This window comes from Mesoplodon densirostris, chromosome 1 (assembly GCF_025265405.1).
Source record: "Mesoplodon densirostris isolate mMesDen1 chromosome 1, mMesDen1 primary haplotype, whole genome shotgun sequence".
NCBI lineage: Eukaryota > Metazoa > Chordata > Mammalia > Artiodactyla > Ziphiidae > Mesoplodon > Mesoplodon densirostris.
The window spans coordinates 178,738,407-178,763,426 of NC_082661.1; the positions used below are offsets into that span (position 1 = coordinate 178,738,407).

The 25,020-nt window shown below is 49.7% G+C and overlaps 1 protein-coding gene across 5 annotated transcripts in view; it reads right to left on the bottom strand.

Annotated features, from left to right (window-relative positions):
* Positions 1 to 25,020, bottom strand: part of PALD1 (phosphatase domain containing paladin 1) — a 167,082-nt gene that overhangs the window by 63,705 nt on the left and 78,357 nt on the right. For 2 of the 5 annotated variants that reach the window (XM_060112509.1, XM_060112499.1), the window contains exons 19-20: positions 22,278 to 22,433; positions 18,435 to 20,262 (exon numbers count right to left, since the gene is read on the bottom strand). The exons of 2 other annotated variants lie outside the window; for them this stretch is intronic. In XM_060112509.1, coding sequence (XP_059968492.1) covers positions 20,110 to 20,262; positions 22,278 to 22,433 — 309 coding nt within the window. In that variant the 3' untranslated portion in view covers positions 18,435 to 20,109. Of the gene's footprint in view, positions 1 to 11,345; positions 11,475 to 18,434; positions 20,263 to 22,277; positions 22,434 to 25,020 lie in introns of those variants that run through there. One more of the 5 variants, XM_060112518.1, reaches the window with a different exon arrangement.

Genomic DNA, 25,020 nt, shown 5'->3' on the forward strand with positions numbered 1-25,020 from the left:
TCTTCTTTTCCGATTTGGATTCCTTTTATTTCTTTTTCTTCTCTGATTGCTGTGGCTAAAACTTCCAAAACTATGTTGAATAACAGTGGTGAGAGTGGACAACCTTGTCTTGTTCCTGATCTTAGTGGAAATGGTTTCAGTTTTTCACCACTGAGAACGATGTTGGCTGTGGGTTTGTCATATACGGCCTTCATTATGTTGAGGTAAGTTCCCTCTGTGCCTACTTTCTGGAGGGTTTTTGTCATAAATGGGTGTTGAATCTTGTCAAAAGCTTTTTCTGCATCTATTGAGATGATCATATGCTTTTTATCCTTCAGTTTGTTAATGTGGTCTATCACATTGACTGATTTGTGTATATTGAAGAATCCTTGCATTCCTGGGATAAATCCCACTTGATCGGGGTGTATGATCCTTTTAATGTGCTGTTGGATTCTGTTTGCTAGTATTTTGTTGTGGATTTTTGCATGTATATTCATCAGTGATATTGGCCTGTAGTTTTCTTTTTTTGTGACATCTTTGTCTGGTTTTGGTATCAGGGTGATGGTGGCCTCGTAGAATGAGTTTGGGAGTGGTCCTCCCTCTGCTATATTTTGGAAGAGTTTGAGAATGATAGATGTTATGTCTTCTCTAAACGTTTGATAGAATTTACCTGTGAAGCCATCTGGTCCTGGGCTTTTGTTTATTGGAAGATTTTAAAAACAGTCTCAATTTCAGTGCTTGTGATTGGTCTGTTTATATTTTCTATTTCTTCCTGCTTCAGTCTCGGAAGGTTATGCTTTTCTGAGAATGTGTCCATTTCTTCCAGGTTGTCCATTTTATTGGCATAGAGTTGCTTGTAGTAATCTCTCATGATCCTCTGTATTTCTGCAGTGTCAGTTGTTACTTCTCCTTTTTCATTTCTAATTCTGTTGATTTGAGTCTTCTCCATGTTTTTCTTGATGAGTCTGGCTAATGGTTTATCAATTTTGTTTATCTTCTCAAAGAACCAGCTTTTAGCTTTATTGATCTTTGCTATTGTTTCCTTCATTTCTTTTTATTTATTTCTGATCTGATCTTTATGATTTCTTTTGTTCTGCTAACTTTGGGGCTTTTTTGTTCTTCTTTCTCTAATTGCTTTAGGTGTAAGGTTAGGTTGTTCATTTGAGATTTTTCTTGTTTCTTGAGGTAGGATTGTATTGCTATAAACTTCCTTCTTAGAACTGCTTTTGCTGCATCCATTGATTTTGGTTCATCATGTTTTCGTTGTCATTTGTTTCTAGGTATTTTTTGGTTTCCTCTTTGATTTCTTCAGTGATCTCTTGGTTATTAAGTAGTGTATTGTTTAACCTCCATGTATTTGTATTTTTTACAGATTTATTCCTGTAATTGATATCTAGTCTCATAGCATTGTGGTCAGAAAAGATACTTGATACAATTTCATTTTCTTAAATTTACCAAGGCTTAATTTGTGACCCAACATGTGATCTATCCTGGAGAATGTTCCATGAGCACTTGAGAAGAAAGTGTATTCTGTTGTTTTCGGATGGAATGTCCTAAAAATATCAATTAAGTCCATCTTGTTTAATGTCATTTAATGCTTGTGTTTCCTTATTTATTTTCATCTTGATCTGTGCATTGGTGAAAGTGGGGTGTTAAAGTCCCCTATTATGCTTGTGTTACTGTCGATTTCCCCTTTTGTGGCTGTTACCATTTGCCTTATGTATTGAGGTGCTCCTATGTTGGGTGCGTAAATATTTACAATTGTTATATGTTCTTCTTGGATTGATCCCTTGATCCTTATGTAGTATCCTTCTTTGCCTCTTGTAATAGTCTTTATTTTAAAGTCTGTTTTGTCTCATATGAGATTGCTACTCTAGCTTTCTTTTGATTTCCATTTGCATGGAATATCTTTTTTCATCCCTTCACTTTTAGTCTGTATGTGTCCCTAGGTCTGAAGTGGGTCTTTTGTAGACAGCATATATATTGATCTTGTTTTTGTATCCATTCAGCCAGTCTGTTATTTGGTTGGAGCATTTAAACCGTTTACATTTAAGGTAATTATTGATATGTATGCCCCTATTACCATTTTCTTAATTGTTTTGGGTTTGGGTTTGTTTTTGTAGGTCTCTTCCTTCTCTTGTGTTTCCTGCCTAGAGAAATTCCTTTAGCATTTATTGTAAAGCTGGTTTGCTGGTGATGAATTCTCTTAGCTTTTGCTTCTTTGTAAAGGTTTTAATTTCTCCATCGAATCTGAACGAGATCTTTGCTGTGTAGCATAATCTTGGTTATAGGTTTTCCCCTTTCATCACTTTAAATATGTCCTGCCTTTCCCTTCTGGCTTGCAGAGTTTCTGCTGAAAGATCAGCTGTTAACTTTATGGGGATTCCCTTCTATGTTATTTGTTTGTTTTCCCTTGCTGCTTTTAATATTTCTTCTTTGTATTTAATTTTTGTCAGTTTGATTAATATGTGTCTTGGTGTGTTTCTCCTTGGATTTATCCTGTATGGGACTCTCTGTGCTTCCTGGACTTGATTAACTATTTCCTTTCCCCTATTAGGGAAGTTTTCAGCTATAATCTCTTCAAATATTTTCTCAGTCCCTTTCTCTTTCTCTTCTTCTTCTGGGACCGCTATAATTGAATGTTGGTGTGTTTAATGTTGTCCCTGAGGTCTCTGAGACTGTCCTCAATTCTTTTCATTCTTTTTTCTTTATTCTGCTGTGCGGTGCTTATTTCCACTATTTTATCTTCCGGGTCACTTATCCGTTTTTCTGACTCAGTTATTCTACTATTGATTCCTTCTAGAGAAATTTTAATTTCATTTATTGTGTTGTTTGTCATTGTTTGTTTGCTCTTTAGTTCTTCTAGGTTCTTGTTTAATGTTTCTCGTATTTTCTCCATTCTGTTTCCAAGATTTTGGATCATCTTTACTATCATCACTCTGAATTCTTTTTCAGGTAGACTGCCTATTTCCTCTTCATTGGTTTGGTCTGGTGGGTTTTTACTTTGCTCCTTCATCTGCTGTGTATTTCTCTGTCTTCTCATTTTGCTTAATTTACTGTGTTTGGGGTCTCCTTTTCGCAGGCTGCAGGTTCGTAATTCCCATAGTTTTTGGTGTCTGCCCCCAGTGGGTATCGTTGGTTCCGTGGCTTGTGTAGGCTTCCTGGTGGAGGGGACTGGTGCTTGTGTTGTGGTGGATGAGGCTGGATCTTGTCTTTCTGGTAGGCAGGAGTGCGTCCAGTGGTGTGTTTTGGGGTGTCTGTGAACTTAGTATGATTTTAGGCAGCCTGTCTGCTAATGTGTGGGGTTGTGTTCCTGTCTTGCTAGTTGTTTGGCATAGGGTGTCCAGCACTGGAGCTTGCTGGTCATTGAGTGGAGCTGGGTCTTAGCGTTGAGACGGAGATCTCTGGGAGAGCTCTTGCTGATTGATATTACGTGGGGCCGGGAGGTCCCTGGTGGACCAGTGTCCTGAACTCGGCTCTCCCACCTCAGAGGCTCAGGCCTGACACCTGGCTGGAGTACCAAGACCCTGTCAGCCACACAGTTCAGAAGAAAAGGGAGGGAAAAAAAAGAAAGAAAAAATAAAATGAAGTGAAATAAAGTTATTAAAATAAAAAAATTTTTAAATATTAAAATAAAAAAATTAAATAGTAATAAAAAAAGGAGAGCAACCAAACCAATAAACAAATCCACCAGTGATAACAGGCACTAAAAACTATACTACGATAAACATAAAAATCAGAAACTAGGGCTTCCCTGGTGGTGCAGTGGTTGGGAGTCCGCCTGCCGATGCAGGGGATACGGGTTCGTGCCCCAGTCCGGGAAGATCCCACATGCCACGGAGCAGCTAGGCCCATGAGCCATGGCCACTGAGCCTGCGCGTCCAGAGCCTGTGCTCCACAATGGGAGAGGCCACAACAGTGAGAGGCCCGTGTGCCACAAAAAAAAAAAAAAAAAAAAAATCAGAAACTAGTTCATCGCAGACAGCAATCTCCAAGTCTACAGTTGCTCCCAAATTCTGCCACCTCAGTTTTGGGATGATTTGTTGTCTATTCAGGTATTCCAGATGCAGGGTATATCAAGTTGATTGTGGAGATTTAATCCACTGCTCCTGAGGCTGCTGGGAGAAATTTCCCTTTCTCTTCTTTGTTTACACAGCTCCTGGGGTTCAGCTTTGGATTTGGCCCCACCTCTGTGTGCAGGTTGCCCTCTGGTGTCTGTTCTTCGCTCAGACAGGAGGGGTTGAAGGAGCAGCTGATTACAGGGCTCTGGCTCACTCAGTCCGGCAGGGAGGGAGGGGTTCGGAATGCGGGGCCAGCCTGTGGCGTGAGAAGCCAGTGTGATGTTGCAACAGCCTAAGGCACACCATGTGTTCTCCCAGGGAAGTTGTCCCTGGATCACAGGACCCTGGAAGTGGCAGGCTGCACAGGCTCCCAGGAGCGGAGGTGTGGATCGTGACCTTTGCTTGCACACAGGCTTCTTGGCTGAAACAGCAGCCTTAGAGTTTTTGCCCATCTCTTGTGTCTGCACTGATAGCCATGGCTCGCGCCCATCTCTGAAGCTCTTTTAGGCGGTGCTCTGCCTTCTGTGGGCAGACAGGGAAGGAATCCCCTCTCCTCGTGCACCCCAAAACAATGGTCTCTTGCTTCTTAGGCAGGTCCAGACCTTTTCCCAGACTCCCTCCCGGCTAGCTGGGGTGCACTAGCCCCCTTCAGGCTGTGTTCACGCCACCAACCCCTGTCCCCTCCCTGGGATCCAACCTCCGAAGCCCGAGCCTCAGCTCCCAGCCCCAACCCGTCCTGGCAGGTGAGCAGACAAGCCTCTCGGGCTGGTGAGTGCTGGTCAGCACTGATCCTCTGTGCGGGAATCTCTCCGCTTTGCCCTCCACTCCCATTGCTGTGCTCTCCTCCACTACTCCGAAGCTCCCCACCTCCGCCACCAGCAGTCTCCGCCTGCGAAGGGGCTTCCTAGTGTGTGGAAACTTTTCCTCTTTCACAGCTCCCTCCCACTGGTGCAGGTCCCATCCCTATTCTTTTGTCTCTGTTTTTTCTTTTTTCTTTTGCCCTATCCAGGTACATGGGGAGTTTCTTGCCTTTTGGGAAGTCTGAGGTCTTCTACCAGCGCTCAGTAGGTGTTCTGTAGGAGTTGTTCCATATGTAGACGTATTTCTGATGTATCTGTGGGGAGGAAGGTGATCTCCGTGTCTCACTCCTCCACCATCTTGAAGGTCCCCCCATCTCCCTGTCCTTTTTATTCACAGGAGTCATCACCCGGAAGGCTGGGACCTTCACCCAAGGTCCTGCCTCCACTGGGGGGCAGTCATTGAGGACATCATTCCCACCTCCACCAGATCCCCCTCTCGGGAATGTAGGGCTTCATGGGACTTCATTTCATAAGGCATTTTTCCAAGTTGCAGTAATTGAGAGACCTCACTGCCCCTCCTTTGCCTTTTCACTCCCCTTACTTTTCTCTAACAGCACAAGTGAAATACTAATAAATAACATTTCTTGAGTGCTTACTGCAGTGTTTTGAAGGCTGTACATGCATCGTCCCAGCAGCCCTACTTGGTGGATGTACTCATCCCTGCTTTAGAAATGAGGTCTCCCAAAAAGCCAAGGAGCTTGTTTCTCCAGCTGTCCCATGGTGTGACCCCTGAGGTGTTGAGAGTGTATTTTGCACCATCTCCCCTAGTGTCTTGTTTGCATAGTTCCCCAACCTTCTCAACACAAAGCCCTCGAGTGGCTGAAGAGGACCCGCTTTAGGGGGGTGTTCTCAGGAAGAGCAATCTCCTCATGCCATCTGCCACTCTCCTTTTTTAAAATTTGATAAAAACATACAGGGCATAATATTTATCATTTTAACCATTTGAAAGCATACAGTTCAGTAGCATTAAATACATTCACAGTGTCGTGTAAGCATCACCCCTATCTATACCTGAATCTTTTTCATCTTCTCCAACAAAAACTCTGTACCCATTAACAAGAAACACCCCCCACCCCGCCTCTGGTAACCTCTATTCTGTTTTCTGTCTCTGAATTTGCCTACTCTAGGTAGGCAAGTGGAATCGTAACAGTATTTGTCCTACGTGTCTCGCTTCTTTCACTCCACATAATGTTTTCAAGGTCCGTTCATGTTGTTGGCTGTGTCAGGACTTTATTCATTCTATGGCTGAATAATATTCCACTGTATGGCTATATCACTTTGTTTATCCATTCATCCATAGATGGACACTTGCATTCTTTCTACCTTTTGGCTATGGTAAATAATGCTGCTGTGAACACTGTGGCACAAGTTTCTGCTTGAGTCCCTGCTTGCACTTCTTTTAGATAAACACCAAGGAGTGGAATTTCTGGGTCATGTGGTAGTTCTATGTATAACCTCTTGAGAAACCACCAAACTGTTTCCTGCCGCCTGCCACTGGCTTCTTAGCTAGCCTCTACCTTGACCTTCCTGTGCCTAGCTTCCTACCTGTCAAATCAGGACTTAAACAAGATCCAGCCCAGCTCTCCAGAACTGGAGAGACCAACCTCACACTTATGACAGGGCCATGGCAACTCCAAGCCCTCTAGGCCCCAAGGAACTAGCCCTGCCCACCACTCTGCCCTCCCCCTAGAGCTCCCCGCTACAGCAGTGGCCCTGGGGTGGGGTGGGGGGCAGTGAAGAAAGCCAAATAGGTGGGCACCGTCACTAGGCCTCGGGATTCTCCTGCCTGGAACTGTCCCATTCTGTCTGGATCATCACGGCCTCCATGCCCCTAGTAAGACCTGGCACGTAGCAGGTGCTCCAAAAACACTGTTGAATGAATGAATGTTCGCATGTATTTCCCCCTGCCTCACAAGACAATGAGCTTGTTGGGTTGGGGGAGACAAGGAGACTGGGGAGGGTGGGAGAGCGAGCACTGGAGCCCTGCTCCTGGGAATAAGAGCCGAGGCTAGGCTGGAGGGAAGGCCTCAGCTCCTCTCTCCCCACTGCCCCCGGCGGCCCTGCCCCCACCCAGAAAGGCCAACTCTTCCCCCTTTTACCTTGAAACAGTTTGAGACCAGTGTGGGGGGCCACTAGTTGGGAGGAAGGGACTTCCAACCAGAGCCAACCAAGGTGCCCCTGCCCTCATGCACAGGTGCACAAGCTCATGATAAATGCCAAGAGGAGGATGAGATCTCAAGGTAGTTTGTTTTTACCTTTATCAACCATTTCGTAAGTGCCTACTGTGAGACATGCCCTGTGTAAATATGCATGATTTCATTTACTTTTCCTAAGAGCCCTACTTTCTAAGTGAGGAAACTGAGGCTAAGAAAGGTTTGATGACTAGTCCAAAGACTCCCAGTTACTCAGTGCTGGGAAAGGTAAGATTCGAGCCAGGGGTTCTGCTGCCAATGGCCCCGGGTATGTCCTGCTCCTGCCTCCAGTCCACACCCCACCCCACCTGTCTTCCCTGGGCATCTGCCCCTCAGCTACTGCAGACCTGGGGCGGTGCCCAGGCGCCCTCAGCCACTCTTCCTGTCCTGGCGAGGCCACAGGGCTCTCACTAGGGCTCCCTCCCCTCTGGTCCCTCGCTCCTCCACTCTGGTCCACCTTGCACTGGAGGCTCCTAGCCCACCCTGGCTGTCCCGCTCTGTCCTCCTCAGCATTGGGAAATGACACCTGCAGGTTGTACATCGCACTCCAGGGGCTAGAACGAGGGGTGCACTTGGTTCCCCTCCCTGGGACACTCACCGAGCCCAGCTCCCATGCCTACCCTCTGGACCATAAGAGGGTGGGGAAGGCTGGCTGGGAATTCCAGGGATCCTGAGGGAAAGCAGAGGGCACACATTTACTGGGCATCCCTGACACATTTATTGGTGTCAGGCAGCATGCTTCTCTGTCACTCTAACCCCCTCAGCTGCCAGGCAAGGACCCCACAGGCAGGACGGGGGGGACTGGCTCAAGGCCAAGCAGACTGGCCCAGAAGGACCCACTCCTTAGCATCCGTTCCCTTCCGTCCCCAAGGGCCCTCTCCTCTCTCAGGAGGCCGGCTGCTAAGGGAGCAGCCAGTTGCGGGAGGCAGCTCAGGGGAGGGGCCCGGGGACGGGACTCCAGCCTGGCCAGAACCCCTCCCTGCTCCTTAAAGAGCAAACTGGGCAGAGGAGAGACAGAAAGCCTGTGTTTAAGCTGGAGCCGGCAGCCTAAACATAAACATCTGTTTCTGATTTCAAAAACAAAACAGAAGTATGGTTTGCTGAACTAATTCACAGGGCAAATGACATGGCAGGGGATTCTATAACTTTGTGAAGAACCCAAACTGCTTTCAAGTCCTTTGGAAACCATTAAGACCATGCAAATGTGCTTATTAAGCAAACCGTGCAAATTAGCTTACAAACCATGAGTAATCCCTCATGATTCTTATCTGGTATTTAAGCAGGTGCTGCAGGGGCGTCCACTGGGTCCAGAAGGTACCTTAGTCTTGGTTTTCATCTGTAGTGTATCTGAAAATAATACTAGGGCTTTCCTTGAAAAGGTTCAGTGATGTAGACGTTCTGGTCAATTCTTCCCTAATTATGTCCCCCAACTGTTTCCAAAAAGCAGTTGTTTGTTTATTGTTTTGTTGTATCAACAAACTGAGCAAAAGGGCCTTTATTGGTACCATCTGGAGTGAAGAGCATTCCCACAGCCCTCCCAGACCAGTTGTGTGCAGTGGGCTACACCCTTGCTTGCTACGTGACCTAGAGCAAATGGGTTCCCCTCCGAGCCCGCTGTTCCTCACATCGCCTGGACACACTAACACCTCAGTCAGAGTCTAAGATCACACGTGGGCTCCTGTGTGGTAAAGGATCAGCTGTGGAAGCACCTACAAACACGTCAGGTGCAGCGGCATCGGGAAGGGACCCCACTTAATGGGTTGATGCCTGTCCTGCCCCAGATCCCGTAGACAGCTGGGGAATCCTGCCTGCACTGCAGGATGGGGTCTGGGGCGGGAGAGCATTGTCAGCTCCTTTTAGAGATGTAGAAACTGGGGCTGGGAGAGTTGCAGGAATTTGTCAGGCACATGTTAGATGCTCAGAAGTACCTGTCACCCAAGAAACACTCACAGAGATGTTACTGTGTGCAGAGCCACAAAGACACACCAGCCACAGCCTGCTGCACTGGTCTGCTGCTCTCACCTCCCCACCAAGAGACCCACTCCCTGCTGGGGCCAACATCCCTCCTCAGCAAACCTCCCCTGGCAAATCTCTTTACAAAGCTGCGATCCTGCCTGTCCTCAGCCAAGGAGAGGGTGGGCCTAGCCAGAGAGAATGCCAGCCAGTGCCCTGACAGGGGAATCCAAGGCAGGAAGGACAAGGGCCTGTCTCCTGCATTGGCAGGGATCCGGGCAACCCAAAGGGAGTGGGGTCACCTCCCACGGCCACAGCTCCCCTCCACCCAGTGCTTTCATGGTTCCCACAGCCTTGCACCCCCAGGGCTCCCACAGACGCCCACCACGCAGTGCTTCCTTTCCAAGGGAGCTGGGGACAGCAGGTTGCTTTGGCCACTCAGAGCCTGTATTCTTCAGATTCTCGTCCAAAACCCTTGTGAGGAAACTTAAGCCAATGGACAATGACATAACCTCCCCATGTGACCAAAGTTCATGCCCAGTTACTGGCAGCCACAGAGAGTCCTCACACAGGCCACAGCTCTAAGTGGAAGCTTCTCCATGGAGAGCAAGGCTCCCAAAGGCTGGTCCACACTAACATTTTCAGTCGAGAGCAAAGTGAGCAAAATGAGGACCGTGTAGCATGTTAAAGCTATTTCACCTAATTGGAAGGCCTGTCACTTTTATCCCCCAGAGAATTTGTCCTTCTTGTTTGGAGGGGTTAAAAATATCCTTTTATGATACGATAGAGTTGTAAGGCGGGTTCATTTCTTTTTAATTTTTGCCAACTTTGCAAAAATCTGCATCCTAATATTCTTTTAAAAATTCTGTTTGTCTGCACAATCAAGAATTTGGGGAACCACTGGAGAGAACACGTAAAGGAGCCCTCACCTGCTTTGGGGGGTCACGGTTTTTGTATTTGTTTTGAGAGCCTGATGCAAACACTGGATGCTCTCCTGAGCAGAGTATATAAACACAATTTCACACACAACTTCAAGAATCTGAAGTCCATGGCACCCTCAGTGAAGAAGAAGGAAGGTGGGCACCATGAGCTAGTGCTTGGGCAGGCACCCACCCACACAGCCTTAGGAAATGCGGTTTCTGTGGGTCTCCAGGCTCTGGGTTAGTGACTGGTACCAATCCAGATGCTCGGATGGGAAAAAAAGAAAGCGCACTGGGCAGGAAGTCAGCACACTGAGTGTGCCCTTGCCTCCCTGCATGACCTTGGATGTCATTGCCCTTCCAGCCTCAGATCCCTCCTTTGCTTAGTGAAGAGGTGTACGAGCTCCCTTCAGGTATCATATTCCCATAGTGAATGAATTTCCAGCAGTGAATGCCATATTCCAGTAGTATGGAAATACTCACTAAAGGTTCATTCATTCATTCTTGCCAAAAACATTTACTGTACCTGCTAGTTGCGAGATCCTGGGACATTCAGAAATGCATAAAGCACAGTCCCCAGCACCAAGTAGCCTCCAGTCTACAGAGAAGGCACTGGGTCACCAGCATGGGTTTGAGGGCAGCTTGACAATCTGAATCCCAGATCCCTTAGGGATACAATGTGAGCCTTGAGTAAATTATGAAACTTCTCTTGGTCTTGTAAAAGAGAGATCATAATCCCAGCCTCATCTGACTTGCAAGGCTTTGGTGAAATAATGAACGCAATGCCCCACACAATGTATGAAAACCACCCGTAGGCACTCAAGAAATAAAACTCTCCTTCCCCTTTCCTGGGAAACACCAAATGCCTTGTGAATTATCGATTCATCAAACATTTACTGACTGCATTCCGTGTGCCAGGCCATCACAGACCCTGAGATGCAAAGACTGATCACTGGTAGCCCTTCCTTTTTAAGGAATTCACAAGTTAGTGGAGGTCTAGACAAGTTGATGGACAGTAGTGTGAAAGTGTTTTTGAGAAGTGGGCCCCAGAGTACGGGGCTCTTCTTCATACAATACTTCCAACCTTCCTGTAGTTTTGAAATTTTCATAATGAAATGCTGGAGGAAATGTGGGCACAGCATCCTGAGAAGTCAGAACCCTTTCTCTAAGTATCTTGAGGACACTTAGATCGCAGTGGTGAGGAGACCTGAATCAAGCTGAACTTGAAGCACAGGAGCAGTGGGCTAGGAAGGGAGGGAAGGCACACCAGGCAGAGGGAGGAATAGAGGGAAATTCTGGAGGTGTCACTGGATCAAGGTGCCTGGGCTTCCTCCTTTGTAAAATAAGGAGAACAGGCCTACCTCGTCAGGCTGTCGTGGAACTACCAGAGGTGATGACATACATGAAGCGCCTGGGAGAAGGCTGTGCTGGCTATCCTCTGTTTGTCTCTCTCTCAGTTCCCCATCTCCGGAGGCGGACCCACCCTGTGGACCTTGTTGCTGGCACCTCCTGCAATCAAAGGAAGGCACTGACGGGAGATCAGAGGACAAGACAAGGGAGAAGTCAAGGCATTTGCTCCTCCTCCCTCAGCCCCATGCTCAGTGATGCTGCTCTGGCCACGGTTACCCCCTTCTCAACTCAGTTTCTGCTGGATGGTCCCCGGAGTCCCCTGAAGATACCTGTGGCAGGCTCAGGTAACACTGTGCTGTCCCCTTGCCCCCTCAAGTCTAGGGGAGGTTACTGCTTCTCCCTGTAACTAGTTCCTGAGTGCCTCTCACCATTCCAAGCTGGTTCCCTTAACCCTGCCCACACCTCTGCAAATGGTCCTTTCATTAAACTGTCTTTGAACTTGGAGCTAAGGCTGCCATCCATTCTTTGCCAGGATCCTAACTGCTACAGGGCCTAGTGCATAGTATGAGCTATTTTCATATACAAATTATGATTAAGCACATGCTCTAGTTTCCCCTTCCCAACCCACAGCCCTCAAAATGTCATTAAAAGTATCTATTTTTTAAATTCTTTGCCAGTGCTAGAATAACAAGAGGTCAGAAATTGTGAGGAATCCCTGAAAGACAGAGAGTGATGGAACTGGATGGACAGGGGAAATGACAGCCCACAAGCCACGCAGATGAAAGCCTCTGAGAGAGGAGAGACCAGCTTTAAGGAAGCTTTCAGCTCACAGATGCCAAGCCAGGAGGCAGGAGGAAGCCTGGACCCCCATCAAGACAAGGTTGGAGAATTCCAGCAGAAGCAGCGGGAGAATTTGGCTCTCCCCGTGCCCCCCTCAGCAGCACAGGTCAAGTCTGGGTAGCAGTGGAGTCTGCCAGGTAGTAGCAGCGAGTGGGGCACTTGGGGCAGCATCCTAGGACTGATATCCACCTAGCAGCGGGGGGGGGGGCACCCCCATCCAGAAGGGCAGCCACCGGCACACGCTGTTGCCAGCAAGTCTCATCCCTCCCCAGTAGTCACCAGTCCAGGCTATGTGCAATAGTCACAAGCCTTACCAACAGGATAACCTGAAATCTCAAGACAAAGTTGAGTGCACAACCAAATTCACCAACCACTGAGGAAAACCAACAACATGAAAAACAAACACCAAGCTCGATAAAGAGAACTAACATCCACGGAAATAGAACTAACTGAATAAGCCCTCAAATAAGAATAATTAATATCTTCAAAGAGATGAGCCTTCTAACGCTTTTAGGCTTACCCTAAAAAAGACTGAATTGGAAATCTTATCAATTAAAAATGTGACCTGGGAGGGTGGTGGTAGGAAATACATCCACTACACACCAATTAGAATGGCTAAAGTCAAAAAAGATTGACAATTCCAAGGTGGGTAAGAATGTGGAAGGACTAGAACTCCCATATGCTGCTGGTGGGGATGAAACCATCTGGAAAATAGTTTGGCAGTTTCTTAAAAATTTAAACATACACATACCACACCATTCAGCCATTCTCCTCCTAGGTATTTATCCAAAAGAAATGAAAACATATGTCCATACGAAGACTTGTACATGTTCATAACAGTTTTATTTGTAACAGCCAAAACTTGGAAACAACCCAAATATCCAGTAACAATTGGGATTAACCAACTGAGGGTATAGCCATACGATGGAATACCACTCAGCAATATAAAGAAATGACCAATTGATGTACATTAAACATGGATGACTTGAAATAAATATGCTGAGTGAAAGAAGCCAGAAAATAAGAGTACACACTGATGATTCCATTTATATAAAACCCTAGAAAATGCAAACAAATCTATGATGACAAAAAGCAGATCAAAGTGTCCCTGCGGAGAGGGATGGGGGAGGGAAGGTCAGGAAGGAGAAATTATAAAGGGATATAAGCAAACTTTCAGAGATGATGGATATGGTCATTATCTCAATTATGATAATTTCACAGGTGTATACCTATGTCAAAACTTAACAAATTATACACTTCAAATATGTACAGTTTATTGTATGTCAATTATACCTCAATGAAGTTGTTTTTAAAAAACTTTTTGGACTGTAAAAAAAAGAAAAGTTTGTATTGGAAAAGGGGAGTTAAAATGAACAATATTTTCCTCATCTATTTTTGTGTATGTTAGTTTATACAGGGTACCTCTGAGTGAAAGAGTAAGAGATATAATTAGTAGTCACTTGACAAATCTTAATAAACATTTGGGGCATATTTTCCAGAAAGTGAGAGAGTTAATGACTCCAATATCCAGGTAATACATCCTTTTGCAATTCCAGTGTTTTCCAATTCTCAATGCTTATAACAAAATTACACGAGTACCCACTTGACTGACAGCTAATAGAAAAAAAAATTCTAATGCTTTGATGAGAGATCATGAAGTGATTTTTGGCATACTACTCAGAAGAGGTTCATAGAATCAAGTAGCATTACTATAGCAAAAAGTCACCTCTACTAGTTTATGTGATCACAGATTCTCAATGTTTACATTTATAAGAACAAAAGTAGGTTATCTGAAGATAACAAACAGAAAAACCGGCAAATGTGACCATGGAAAATATGTAAGATATTCATAAACATTAAGATTGAGAAAGAAGACAGTCACAGATGCACAGGAGCCTTCTAAATACTTAAGAGAATATTACAAGGTTTTCCCTGGCATTCCAGTGGTTAGGACTCTGCCTTTCCAATGCAGGGGGTGTATGAGTTTGATCCCTGGTCGGGGAACTAAGATCCTGCATGCCGCTGGGCGCAGCCAAAAGAAAAGAGAGACTATTACATATGATTTTACATTAATAAATTTGAAAATTTTGACAGATGTCCATGTGTTATTCTGGGAAAATGTTGGTATTTTACCAAAATTGACCCAAGGAAAACTAAAAGTCCAGAAAAGAGTAATAAAGATTTAAAAAATTAAAAATCCACTCGAGATTTTTTAAACTTAGGATGGAAAGTCAGAGATGGTTGTTGGAAGATGAATGGATGCTAGAGGCAATGGCAATCACATGTCTACTGTACGGACCCATGTATACCCAGGGACCTAACATATGACAAGGGTTGCAGTTCAAGGAGTAGAGAAACTTGGCTACTCGATAAATGACATAGGCCAACTGGATATGCATTTGGAAAAAAATAAATTATATTCTCTACCATATGTCATTCACAAACATTTATTCCAGGTGAATTAAAGAAAGAAACATAAAGGACAATACTGTACAAGCAATCAAAGAAAACAAGGAAATAGATAAGTAACCTTGGGTAGAGAAGGTCTGCTGACACAAGACACAAAATATAAAAGGCAAAAATTTGACAAAATAAACTCCAAAACAATTATGGATAAACTGGAAGAAAGAACTGGCTGTATATCTATCTATCTACCTACAAATAAAACAGACTGTATTGGGCCTCCCTGGTGGCGCAAGTGGTTGAGAGTCCGCCTGCCGATGCAGGGGATACGGGTTCGTGCCCCGGTCTGGGAGGATCCCATATGCCGCGGAGCGGCTGGGCCCGTGAGCCATGGCCGCTGAGCCTGCGCGTCCGGAGCCTGCGCGTCCGGAGCCTGTGCTCCGCAACGGGGGAGGCCACAACAGTGAGAGGCCCGCATACCGCAAAAAAAAAAAAAAAAAAAAAAAAGACTGTATTAAAATTTTTACGCCTATTAGTTTAAAAGAGACAACCCAGTAGAAAAATAAGCAAACACATAAGAGAGCAAATCCAAATGGCCAATAAACCTATAAAAAGATGTTTCATCTCATTAGTAATTGGGAAAATCATATTAAAATAAAAACAAAAGACTCTTTCCTTATCAGATGGGCAAAAATTAAAAGAGTGGTGACTTCAAATGTTGGGGTGGGAATGGGGAAGTGTGTGTTTTCATAAACTACTGATGTTTAATTCAGGGTGAGGTGGGCAGATGGTAGGAAAAGAAAGAATATACTAAGGGGAGGCGCAAAATGAAACTCAAAAGCCCCCATCATAGATAATCTATCAGAGTGACTCATAGGAAACAAGTACTTCTTGTGGGTGTTGAGGGGAACCTCTTGAAAGAACACGGGGGGTTGAAAAGCATTGAGTGTAAGAACCACAAGACCTTGTAGGAGGGTTTTCAAAGCAATCATGCTTTCCCCTCACCCTCCTCCCAACCCTCCCCCCAGCGAGGGCACACTTCCAGAAGGACTGACATCTCTCTCCCCATCACTGAAAATGTCAGAGAGGATTCCAGTACCCAGAGCTGGCACCGACATCCACCTTTGAAATGAGCACGGGCTTGGAGTCAGACACTCTCTTGGCACATAGATCAATGGAACAGAATAGAGAGCCCAGAAATAAACCCATGCACTTATGGTCAATTAATCTTTGACAACGGAGGCAAGAATATACAACGGAGAAAAGACAGTCTCTTCAATAACAGTATGAAGGGTCCTCAAAAAACTAGAAAGAGAACTGTCATATGATCCAGCAATTCCACTCCAGTATATCCAGAAAAAACAAAAACACTAATTCAAAAAATGCACCCCAATGTTCACAGCAGCACTATTTACAATAGCCAAGACATGGAAGCAACCCAAGTGCCCATCAGCAGACACACAGATAAAGAAGATGTGGCATTATATATGTGTGTGTATACACACACACACACACACACACACACATTACTCAGCCATAAAAAAAGAATGAAATTCTGCCATTTGCAGAAACAAGAATGGACCTAGAGAATATCATGCTTTGTGAAATAAGTCAGAGAAAGACAAATACTATATGACATCACTTATATGTGGACTCTAAAAAACACAACAAACCAGTGAATACAACCAAAAAGCAGCTGACTCACAGATATAGAGAACAAATTATTGGTTACCAGTGGGGAGAGGGAAGGGGGGATGGGTAATACAGGGGTAGGGAAGTAAAAGGTACAAACTATTAGGTATAAAATAAGCTACAAGGATATACTGTACAACATGGAGAATATAGCCAATATTTTATAAGAACTATAAATGGAGTATTACCTTTAAAAATTGTGAATCACTATATTACATACCTGTAACATATAATATTGTACAGCAACTACACTTCAATAAAAAAATAAGTAAATAAATAAAATATAAAATTAAACACATATGAGATTCTACTGTGAGCCACAAAACTAGCGAGAAGTTTTAAAAAAAATGGAATAGGTGGTGCTGGCCAGGCATGAGAAACAGTGAGCTCATTAATTGGTATTTGAGACTATCCAATAGGACATTTCTGGAGGACAAATTGAAAACCTTTATAATGGTTTACTTAGGAAATATTCCCTTTATTTAGGAAATAATCAGAGGTTGGCACTGCCATTCGCAGATTTAGGGGTATCCACCCAGATAACTCTAAGCGCCTCAGTCCTGCCTTCCCCACCCCACCCCATCCACAGAGAAGGTGAGCAACAATTTCCTTCCACACGGGCCCCAGTCCACAGGCCCCGCAGCCCCACACTCGCGATGGAAGGGCAGGGCGGTGCGAGAGAGAGAAAGACAACTGAGTCTGGCTGGAACTGTAACATATGAAGCTGGAAACCGGGCTGATGGTATCCCTACGCAGTGCCAGAAAAGGCTGCCTTAACCAGCAAGAGGGACAAAGAAGCTGCCCAGAGAGGCCAAGAAGAGGGTGAGGGTGTGTCATTCAGGTCCTCAGAGTGGCAGACGCCACGATGGGATCAGATGTGCAAGAGATTTATTTGTGGAAACCCCTGTGAAGGATAAAGGAGGAGGCGGCAGAAGGCAGGAAGAGCCTGCAGATCACGATGCGGGTCTGACGCCCGTGAAGGGAGAGAGGAAGCGAGAGCCCCACGCTGCAGGGTGGGTCTGGGGAACCCCAAGCCAGACCAATGGGGAGGCCCCAGGCAAGGCTGCCACGGGCAGAAACAGTGTGGCTAGTGGCTCGAGAGCCCTGCCGGCCTCAGCCACCGTCTGGGAGAGCCCGAGCGGGGAAAGGGATGGAGACGGAGCGCGGCCTTGGTGCGTGCTGGATTGAAGCTGCAGTGGCTGGAGTTGTGCCATTTGCTCTTGCAGCGGGTACTCCTGAGGGGGGATTGGGGCAGCGCACCCCCGTTGATGCTGCAGAGGACTTCTAGGGCTCCCTGGACAGTATTCCAGTTCCCAGTCCTGGTCGTCCCAAGACCCCGCCGCACCTCCATCAGGGTCCCAGGAGCTCCTTCCACTGATCACAGTTTTACAATCCCCTCACCCCTGGCAGAGAAGTGCTGAACCACCGCACATACGGACACACATGCACATATGGACACACATGCACACTGGCGTATACACCACTGCACTCACATTCAGAAGCCACACAGAGCATGCCTGGACTCTGCTGTGCTGGGAAATAACCCCAGGAGGCCTCCCCCCTCCAAGGCTGGGGAGATCACCAACCCTATGCAGTCGGAGCTCTGGATTCCATTCTCACCACCCCCAGCTGACCTTGGAACTACAACCCAGAGGGTCTGATTCCCCTAGTCCTGGAAGAGCTTAGAGAGAAGCCTCAGGTCAGCACTCTCTCTGCCTCACTCTCCCTACTGCCGCTTTCCACACCAATTTCTCAACACAGGTGTGCTCAAGCCTCCAGGGGCCTAAAGGGACCAAGGGAAGCCTGCAGGGATAAGAAAAGGAAATAGAGGTTGAGGACCACCCTCCTTCATAGCCCTTGAAATTCCATTTTGTTCCATTTCCCTGGATATAACAGTCCTTCACACTTTAGCGTGAATTAGCCGGTTATGTTGCCTTCTTCAAGAAGGGGCTCAGCACGTCAGCCGTGGGCATCCAGAGTGAGATGGTCAAACATGATTGGGGCTGTGAAGGAGGGAGAGAGACATCCAGGAAAATCCACCTTCTCTGAGAATCAGATGCACTACAGGCAGGTGCTCTTGGCTCTCCCTGCCCTCCCATCCTTACTCTGAAGTAGCAGGGACCCCAGCTTGCATCAGTTCTGTAACACCTGACCCACACTAAAGACATAGGCAGCCAAGCGCACTTCACATTTAACCACTTTTAATGCTCAAAAGCTCTGTACAAAAAAAAAAAAAAAAATCACGAATGAATCCTCACAACACCCCTGTGAGGTAGGTAGGCAAGTATTATTCTCCCATTTTACAGATAGGGAAACTGAGGCAGAGAGGTGATGTGACCAGCCAGTAGTCCCAGCACAGCTGAAAGTCAGGGCCAACCGTGAGAATGCAAAGGATCCCTCCCAGTGCAGCCCTGATCTCTGACCCCTCATCTAGACCTTGTCTGCAACAAAATTAACACTTTTTACTACATGCAAAAATAAAACCAAAAACAACAACAAATCTGAAAAGGTAGTGAACAGACATACAGTAGATTTGCAAAAGAATTCAGCCAAAATGGTCATAAATTTTCCAACACTAGGTAGATGTGAACAACTTTGGCCTCTTCTCCCTTTTCAAAACACCATGACCGGTGACACATCACCCGTTTCTCTGCACAAGTGCCGGTGTCCAACCAAGAGAGACCTCCCTGGCCCCAACGAGCCAGGCCAGAAGGACAGCGTCCACACCATTCAGCCCCTGTGCTTCGGGGGACACCAGCCCTAAGAGGGAGAGCCGCAGACTCAGCTCAACACCGCCTGCCTCTCCGAGCAACCCTCCCACTGTCTGCACAGAGCTGGTCCCAGCAGCTGCTAACTCAGCAGCACTTGACCCTTTGCCCCCACTGGAACGCAGCTCAAGGATGCTCAGCAAGAATGGCCTGGAATCCAAGTGCCCCCTCACGCCATCCTTGGCCCACTCTCACACGTCCCACTGCTCACTCAGGGTCACCCGGCAGTCTCCGGGGCTCCTGCCACAGCAGGTCGGGGCACAGGCCACTCTGGATGGCGGGGCAGGGAGGCAGTGCTTCCCTAGACCTCCCGCCCATGGTTCCAGAGAAATGGAGCTGGTCTTTTCCACAGGGCTGCATGCACCTTCTGGAAGCTCTTTCTTCCCCCGAGAGGGACTCCATTTCATTTTCAGCTCCCTGGAAACCTCCAAAGTCCTGCCAGCCCAGAGGAGGGGAGAGGGCAAAGGAAGGAGAGGCAGAGGCCCCTATGGGACCCACCGGGCACGTGGTTGTCCTTCAAGTCTCCAGGTTGAGACGAGGCATGAGAGGCAAGAAAACTCGGTAAAGCTGCCTTTAAGGTAACAAATCAGCCAGCACACAATCCACTCCCCAGGGAGCCCGGGGCCCCCAGGGCAGTGCTCAGGCAGCAAAACGGGGAGAAGCTGCACGGGAGAAGCTGCATGGGAGAACCACGAGAGAGGGAAAGAGGGAAACCAACACTGGCCAAGGCCGCTCCGCACCAGGGGCCATCAGAGCCACTCGGGGGAGAGTGGAGGGCGAAGCGGCGAGGGGCTTCGCTTGGCAACTTGGGGAGTGAGCTCCTTGGAGACATCATGCCACACCGGCCTTCCTGCAGGCCCTCCCCGCGCCTGCCATTCACAAGGTATCACCGTGCACCAACTATCCTATAAAAACTTTCAGAAAAGGGGTCCCCACCCACGCCAGTCACTCTGCTAAGCTGAAGAATCGTTTCTCAGGGCCACTGTCAGTGAAGAGCACCGGCACCCCCAGCCTGCGAGGGTAGGAGGTGGCCCCGCGGGAGGCGACGGTAGCAGGGGCAGGGGGAGTGCGTCCTACAGGAAGTCCCATTCCTACAGGAAGTCCCCTGCAGCGGAGGGCTCGGGGCTGTGGCTCTGCTCCTGCCACCGGCAGCGCAGCCTCGAGAAGGGCTGGTCCTCCACGCTCTCAAGCTCGGGGAAGCCCAGCTGGTTGAGGATCTCGTAGATGCCGGCCTTTGCTGCCACCTGGGGAGGACAGCAGAGATGGGGGCAGAGCTCCAGGGAAGGGGGGTAATCATTCAGGTCCCCCGTCCCCCTCTGTCACACCATCCTCCCCTCACTGGGCTCCGCAGATACAGGTGAGTCTGGGGCCCAGCGCTGCCTCCCCCCAGCTCAGTGACCTGCACAAGTTTGCATCTTGATGACTATTAACTGCTCTGCGCTTCCGTTTCCTTATAATGGGACTGCACAGTGTGGAGGGCGACACTGCACAGAAAGCGCCCGGCAGGGAGTGAGCAAGCGGAGAGCAGCGTGGGAGGCCAAGCACGCCCCATGCCTGTGTAGCCCCGATGCTCCCATGGGGACCTCAGGAGCAGGGGCCCAGCTGCTCCCGGTATTACAGCTGGGCCCTCAGGGAGCGCTGGGGAAGGCAGTGTGGATGCAGCAGCCAGCAAGAGCCCTTTGGCTGTGAGTTCCAGCTGTGGAGCAGGCAGGCCCACCAAGGGCCTCAGCTCAGGCGGGTTAACTGGGGCCTCCCTGGACACTCTCCACACAGCCCTATGGCCCAGACCCTGGCACTAGACTCAAACCACTCAACGACAAGCCAGCCTCCTTCTCTCCCCACCGTCCCGGGGGATGGGGAGGATGCAAGCTCCACTCCAAACAGAGGTCCCCGGGCAACCCGCACCCCTGCCCTCTGTTCATCCCCCGAGGCTGGAACCCACGCTCGGGGCTGGACCAGCAGTTCTCGGCCTCCTTGACGTCCCCAAACACCCACCACCCAGGTTCAGCCGGTGAGCTCCGCAGCCCCTGGTCCCCCTGATTTCAGCTCTCTGAGCAGAACCCAAGCAGAAGTGTCCTAGGTCTCCCACCACCTTCACCTCCACCTCCAAGAGGAAGCTGAGCCCAAGGCCTGATCAAGAGGGTAGCCCCAATGTGGCCTTCGTGTGACCCACGCCCTATCAGGACCACCCGGAAGGCTCATCTTCAGCAGAAACGCCCGGCAGCCACCACTCCTGCCACCAGGCCCTGTGGTGGCCTCCCTGCCTCTGTTCCCTCACAGCTCTGACCCCACGTGCACACCAACCTAAGCCCCCCTCCCCTTCCTATACCCATCACAGCCTCCCATCCTCCTGCACACCTGCCCCACGGGAGCTAATTTCAGCCCTGAGTCCAGATTAGAACTGCCAGGACAGTCTGGTGAGGTCAGTAGGGGCCAGTGTCCCAGCGGAAGGGTAATTACAGGCCCCTCTGCCAAGGAGGGAAGGAGGCCTTTCTCCTGCCTTAGAGGTGCCAAGGCAGCGGCTCTTCCTCTAAAAGCAGCCAAGCTGGGGGAAGAATCAGGAAGAGCCACACATAGAGGGAGGGTGGAGGCGGCATGAGAGGGCAGCGTCTCAGGCCAGACATGGTGGGCTTTGGAGCCAAACAACCTACTCTAACGCTGACCGTGAACACAGCACTTAACCTCTCTGTGCTCAGTCTCCTCCTCTGTAGAATGGGAGCATACAGTCGCCACGTAAGGCAGACCCGCTCACACAAGCTCTGGCAGATGGCACTGTATGCATCTCATGGAATCCCCACCACAGCCTCCTGAGGTGGTGCTGACGTTGTAACGCCGAGGACAGCAGCTCAGAGGGGCTAACTAACTTGTCCGAGGTCACGGGTGCAAGGCAGCAGGGGGCCGAGCCACAGCGGGAAGCCAGAAGGGCACAGGGGAGGGATGAACACAACAGTGGGCGTGAAGCACCCAGGTGACGCTGGCCTGGGGGACACAGGCAGGGAGCAGGAGCCCAGCCCAGCACCCGCCCTGCTGTGTCCCCAGGCGCCTCGTCTCCTCCCTCCCCCTCCTCACCCATCCACTCACTCACTGCCTGCTGAGCACAGAGGCTGTGCTGGGGACCCAGAGCTGAACGAGACACAATCTCAGCCACAGGGAAGCGTCCTGTACAGTGAGATGAGAACTCTGCCCACTCAACAGGGAGCCTGTCCCTGGGCCCGGGGAAGACGCACAGGGCGGTCCCGGCCCCCGCCCCCGCCCTCACCTCCCGCATCCAGGCGCTGAAGGGCCTCTGCCAGGAGCCGGCCTTCTCCAGGTGGAGGTACGCATTGAAGAGCACCAGGCAGACGTAGCGTTCCAGGTACTGCAGGCTTCGCAGCTGCAGCCTCCGGGCCTCCCGCTCTGACTTGGCCGCTTTCGCCTAGAGGACGGACGGCACGGGGCGGGAGTCAGAGTGGGTGCTCATCCCCAGCCGGGGACACTCCACACACCACACACTCCACACACGCTCTACACACATACACACACCCGACTCACACACTCTCACAATCATACACACCCCACACACACTCACACACATATACACACACTCACACACACCTCACTCACACACCACATGCCCTCGGTCACACACACCCCACACACAACACAGTCACATACACACACACGCACCGCATACACACACCCACATACTCACACACATACAGACACACTCTCACACAACACACATAGTCTCCAAGGCTGGGGACAGAGCGCAGAAAGACCACAGAAGCAGGGTCAGCAACAGGGGCGAGAGCTCAGGGAGGGACAGGCTGGGATGCAGGGTGGGGCATCGGTCTTCTGAATGGCAATCCTGAGCACCTTCTAGGAGAAGAGGCCACGCCAGGGAGGGAAGGGACAGCCAAGTGACTAATGGTAGCTTCCCAGAGAGCACAGGATGCAGCTGGGCCTTGAGGGCCTGGGTGGACTCGGATGAAGACAGTGAGCACCAGACGGGGCGGCCAGAGGTGAGGATGGTGCCCAGCAGGTAGGGGGACTGGGAAGGGGCTGGCCTGGCTGGAACAACGGTGCGAAGGGACAAGACGGGAACTGGGTTGGCCCCCAACTCTAGAAGCCACCCTGGTGCTGAGAAGTCCACCCTCTAAGCCAGCTTCCCAACCCTGGCGTGCAGATGCCTGGGCCCCACCCCGGACCAATCAGACGAGAACCTCCGCGGGGTGGGCTGGGCACAGGGACTGTGAAAAGTCCCCGGGGCCATTCTAGGGAGCCAGGGTTGAGCTCTGTGGCTTTAGCACCGGGGAGCCACTGAAGCTTTGAGAATAGGAGTGACCTGTTAACGGAAGACTCGCGGGAGACTAATGCTCAGAAGGAAGAGGCCTTACATGGGGTCCCCTCCAGGTCCTCCTCCATGTCGGGCTCAGTGGGAAGGCGGGGGGGACAAGGCCCAGGACACAAAGAGCCAGCTCTCCCCCTGCCGGGTGTCTGCCACCATATCTGAGCATGCTCCTCCAACCCACCACAGATGGACCATCACCCTAAGGGGGAGCCCGGGGGACTGAACGCCACACCTCACCTTGCACTTGCACCCTCCCCCTGCTCGCCCACACCCGCACCCACCCTGGCCTCCATCCAGGGCCCACGGCAGCTCTCTCTGCTCCAAGAAGAGGATGTGGCATAGCGGCCGTACCTTCAGGCACCGGGAACACCCAGGGGAGGGCACAGCCAGCCCCTGGGCCTCTGGGAACCAGGAAGGGCAGTCTCCCAACAGCTGGGCCACAGCTGGAAGCTCTACCACGCAGGCACACATCAGCCTACACGAGTCTCCTCCGGGCCGCTTCAGGAAGGGTGGGTCCCCACCCCAGACATGACACGACCCACAGCCCTAAGAACCGCGAGCTGGAGCGGGCTTGCTTGTGGGGCCTGGAGTCCCGCACCCCCCACTTCTGCCTCGGGTGACTCAGCCTCTGGTGCCTCTGCCGTCTTTGCCCCCAGGGTCATGGGAGTGGACGGCTGGCCCGCCACACCATCCAGAAGGAGCTCTAGAACCTTGGGGACGGCAAACAGGGCCCAGCTGGGACAAGGGGACCGCGAACAGGGCCCAGCTGGGGCAAGGGGACCACAGCCAGCGCCCTGACTCCCTGGGAGACACGACTGGGTTCTGGTCCCAGCTCTGCCATTTAAACTCTCAGCCCCACGTTGCTGGAGGTCACATTGCTCAGTAAAGTATGGCATGAGGAAGCACCTATAAACCCTGGGGGGCCACACGGGTCCAGCCATTCACAGAATGGGGGCCACAGCCATGGCACAAAGGTGGGGCACATGCAGGCCCTGCCCGCAGAGACACTCGTGGTCTGGGGGAGACAGGGGACAACTTCCAAACACCCAGAGCAGCCGGACCACGGGATCGAGGCAAGGCAGGTAGTGGATGAGGGAGGGCCTCCAAGAGGAGGAGGATTTGAGGTGCCCTGAGAGGGGGAGGAAAGGGTCAAAGAGTGAGGTGGGTTCAAGGGAGGCAGAGAGGGAGGGGCTTGTAGCAGCAGGGGGCCCAGAGCCAGGCAAGCCCTGACCCTACAGACAAAGGGGCCAGTGAGGGCTTCTGGCGGATGTGAGGGTAGGAATGGCCCCAGGGCCACTGGTGCGGGAAGTTGACTGGGGCTATAGGGGCAGGACGCCTACTGTTTTAAGGATGGATCAACCAACCAAGTGCTCAAAGCAAAGCAGTTTTGCTTAGAAATTAGGCAGTGGACCAAAAAAATAAAAGATTTTACCTAAATACAAACTGCGGCCAATACAGCACGACTCTGCCTGTCTCTAAGGGTGACTATTTCATGCCGCGCGGAGCTGGGCATTCACCACCCGATCCCTTACGCTGCTCCCCAGTCTCCATCCAAAGGCTGGGAGCCTAGTTAAACACATTTTCTTAGAAAGAAGGAAAGGAATTCACCCCCAGTGCCACCAGGCAGAGTCATTTTAAACTACTTTCAAGAGCTCAGAAGTAACTTCCTGTG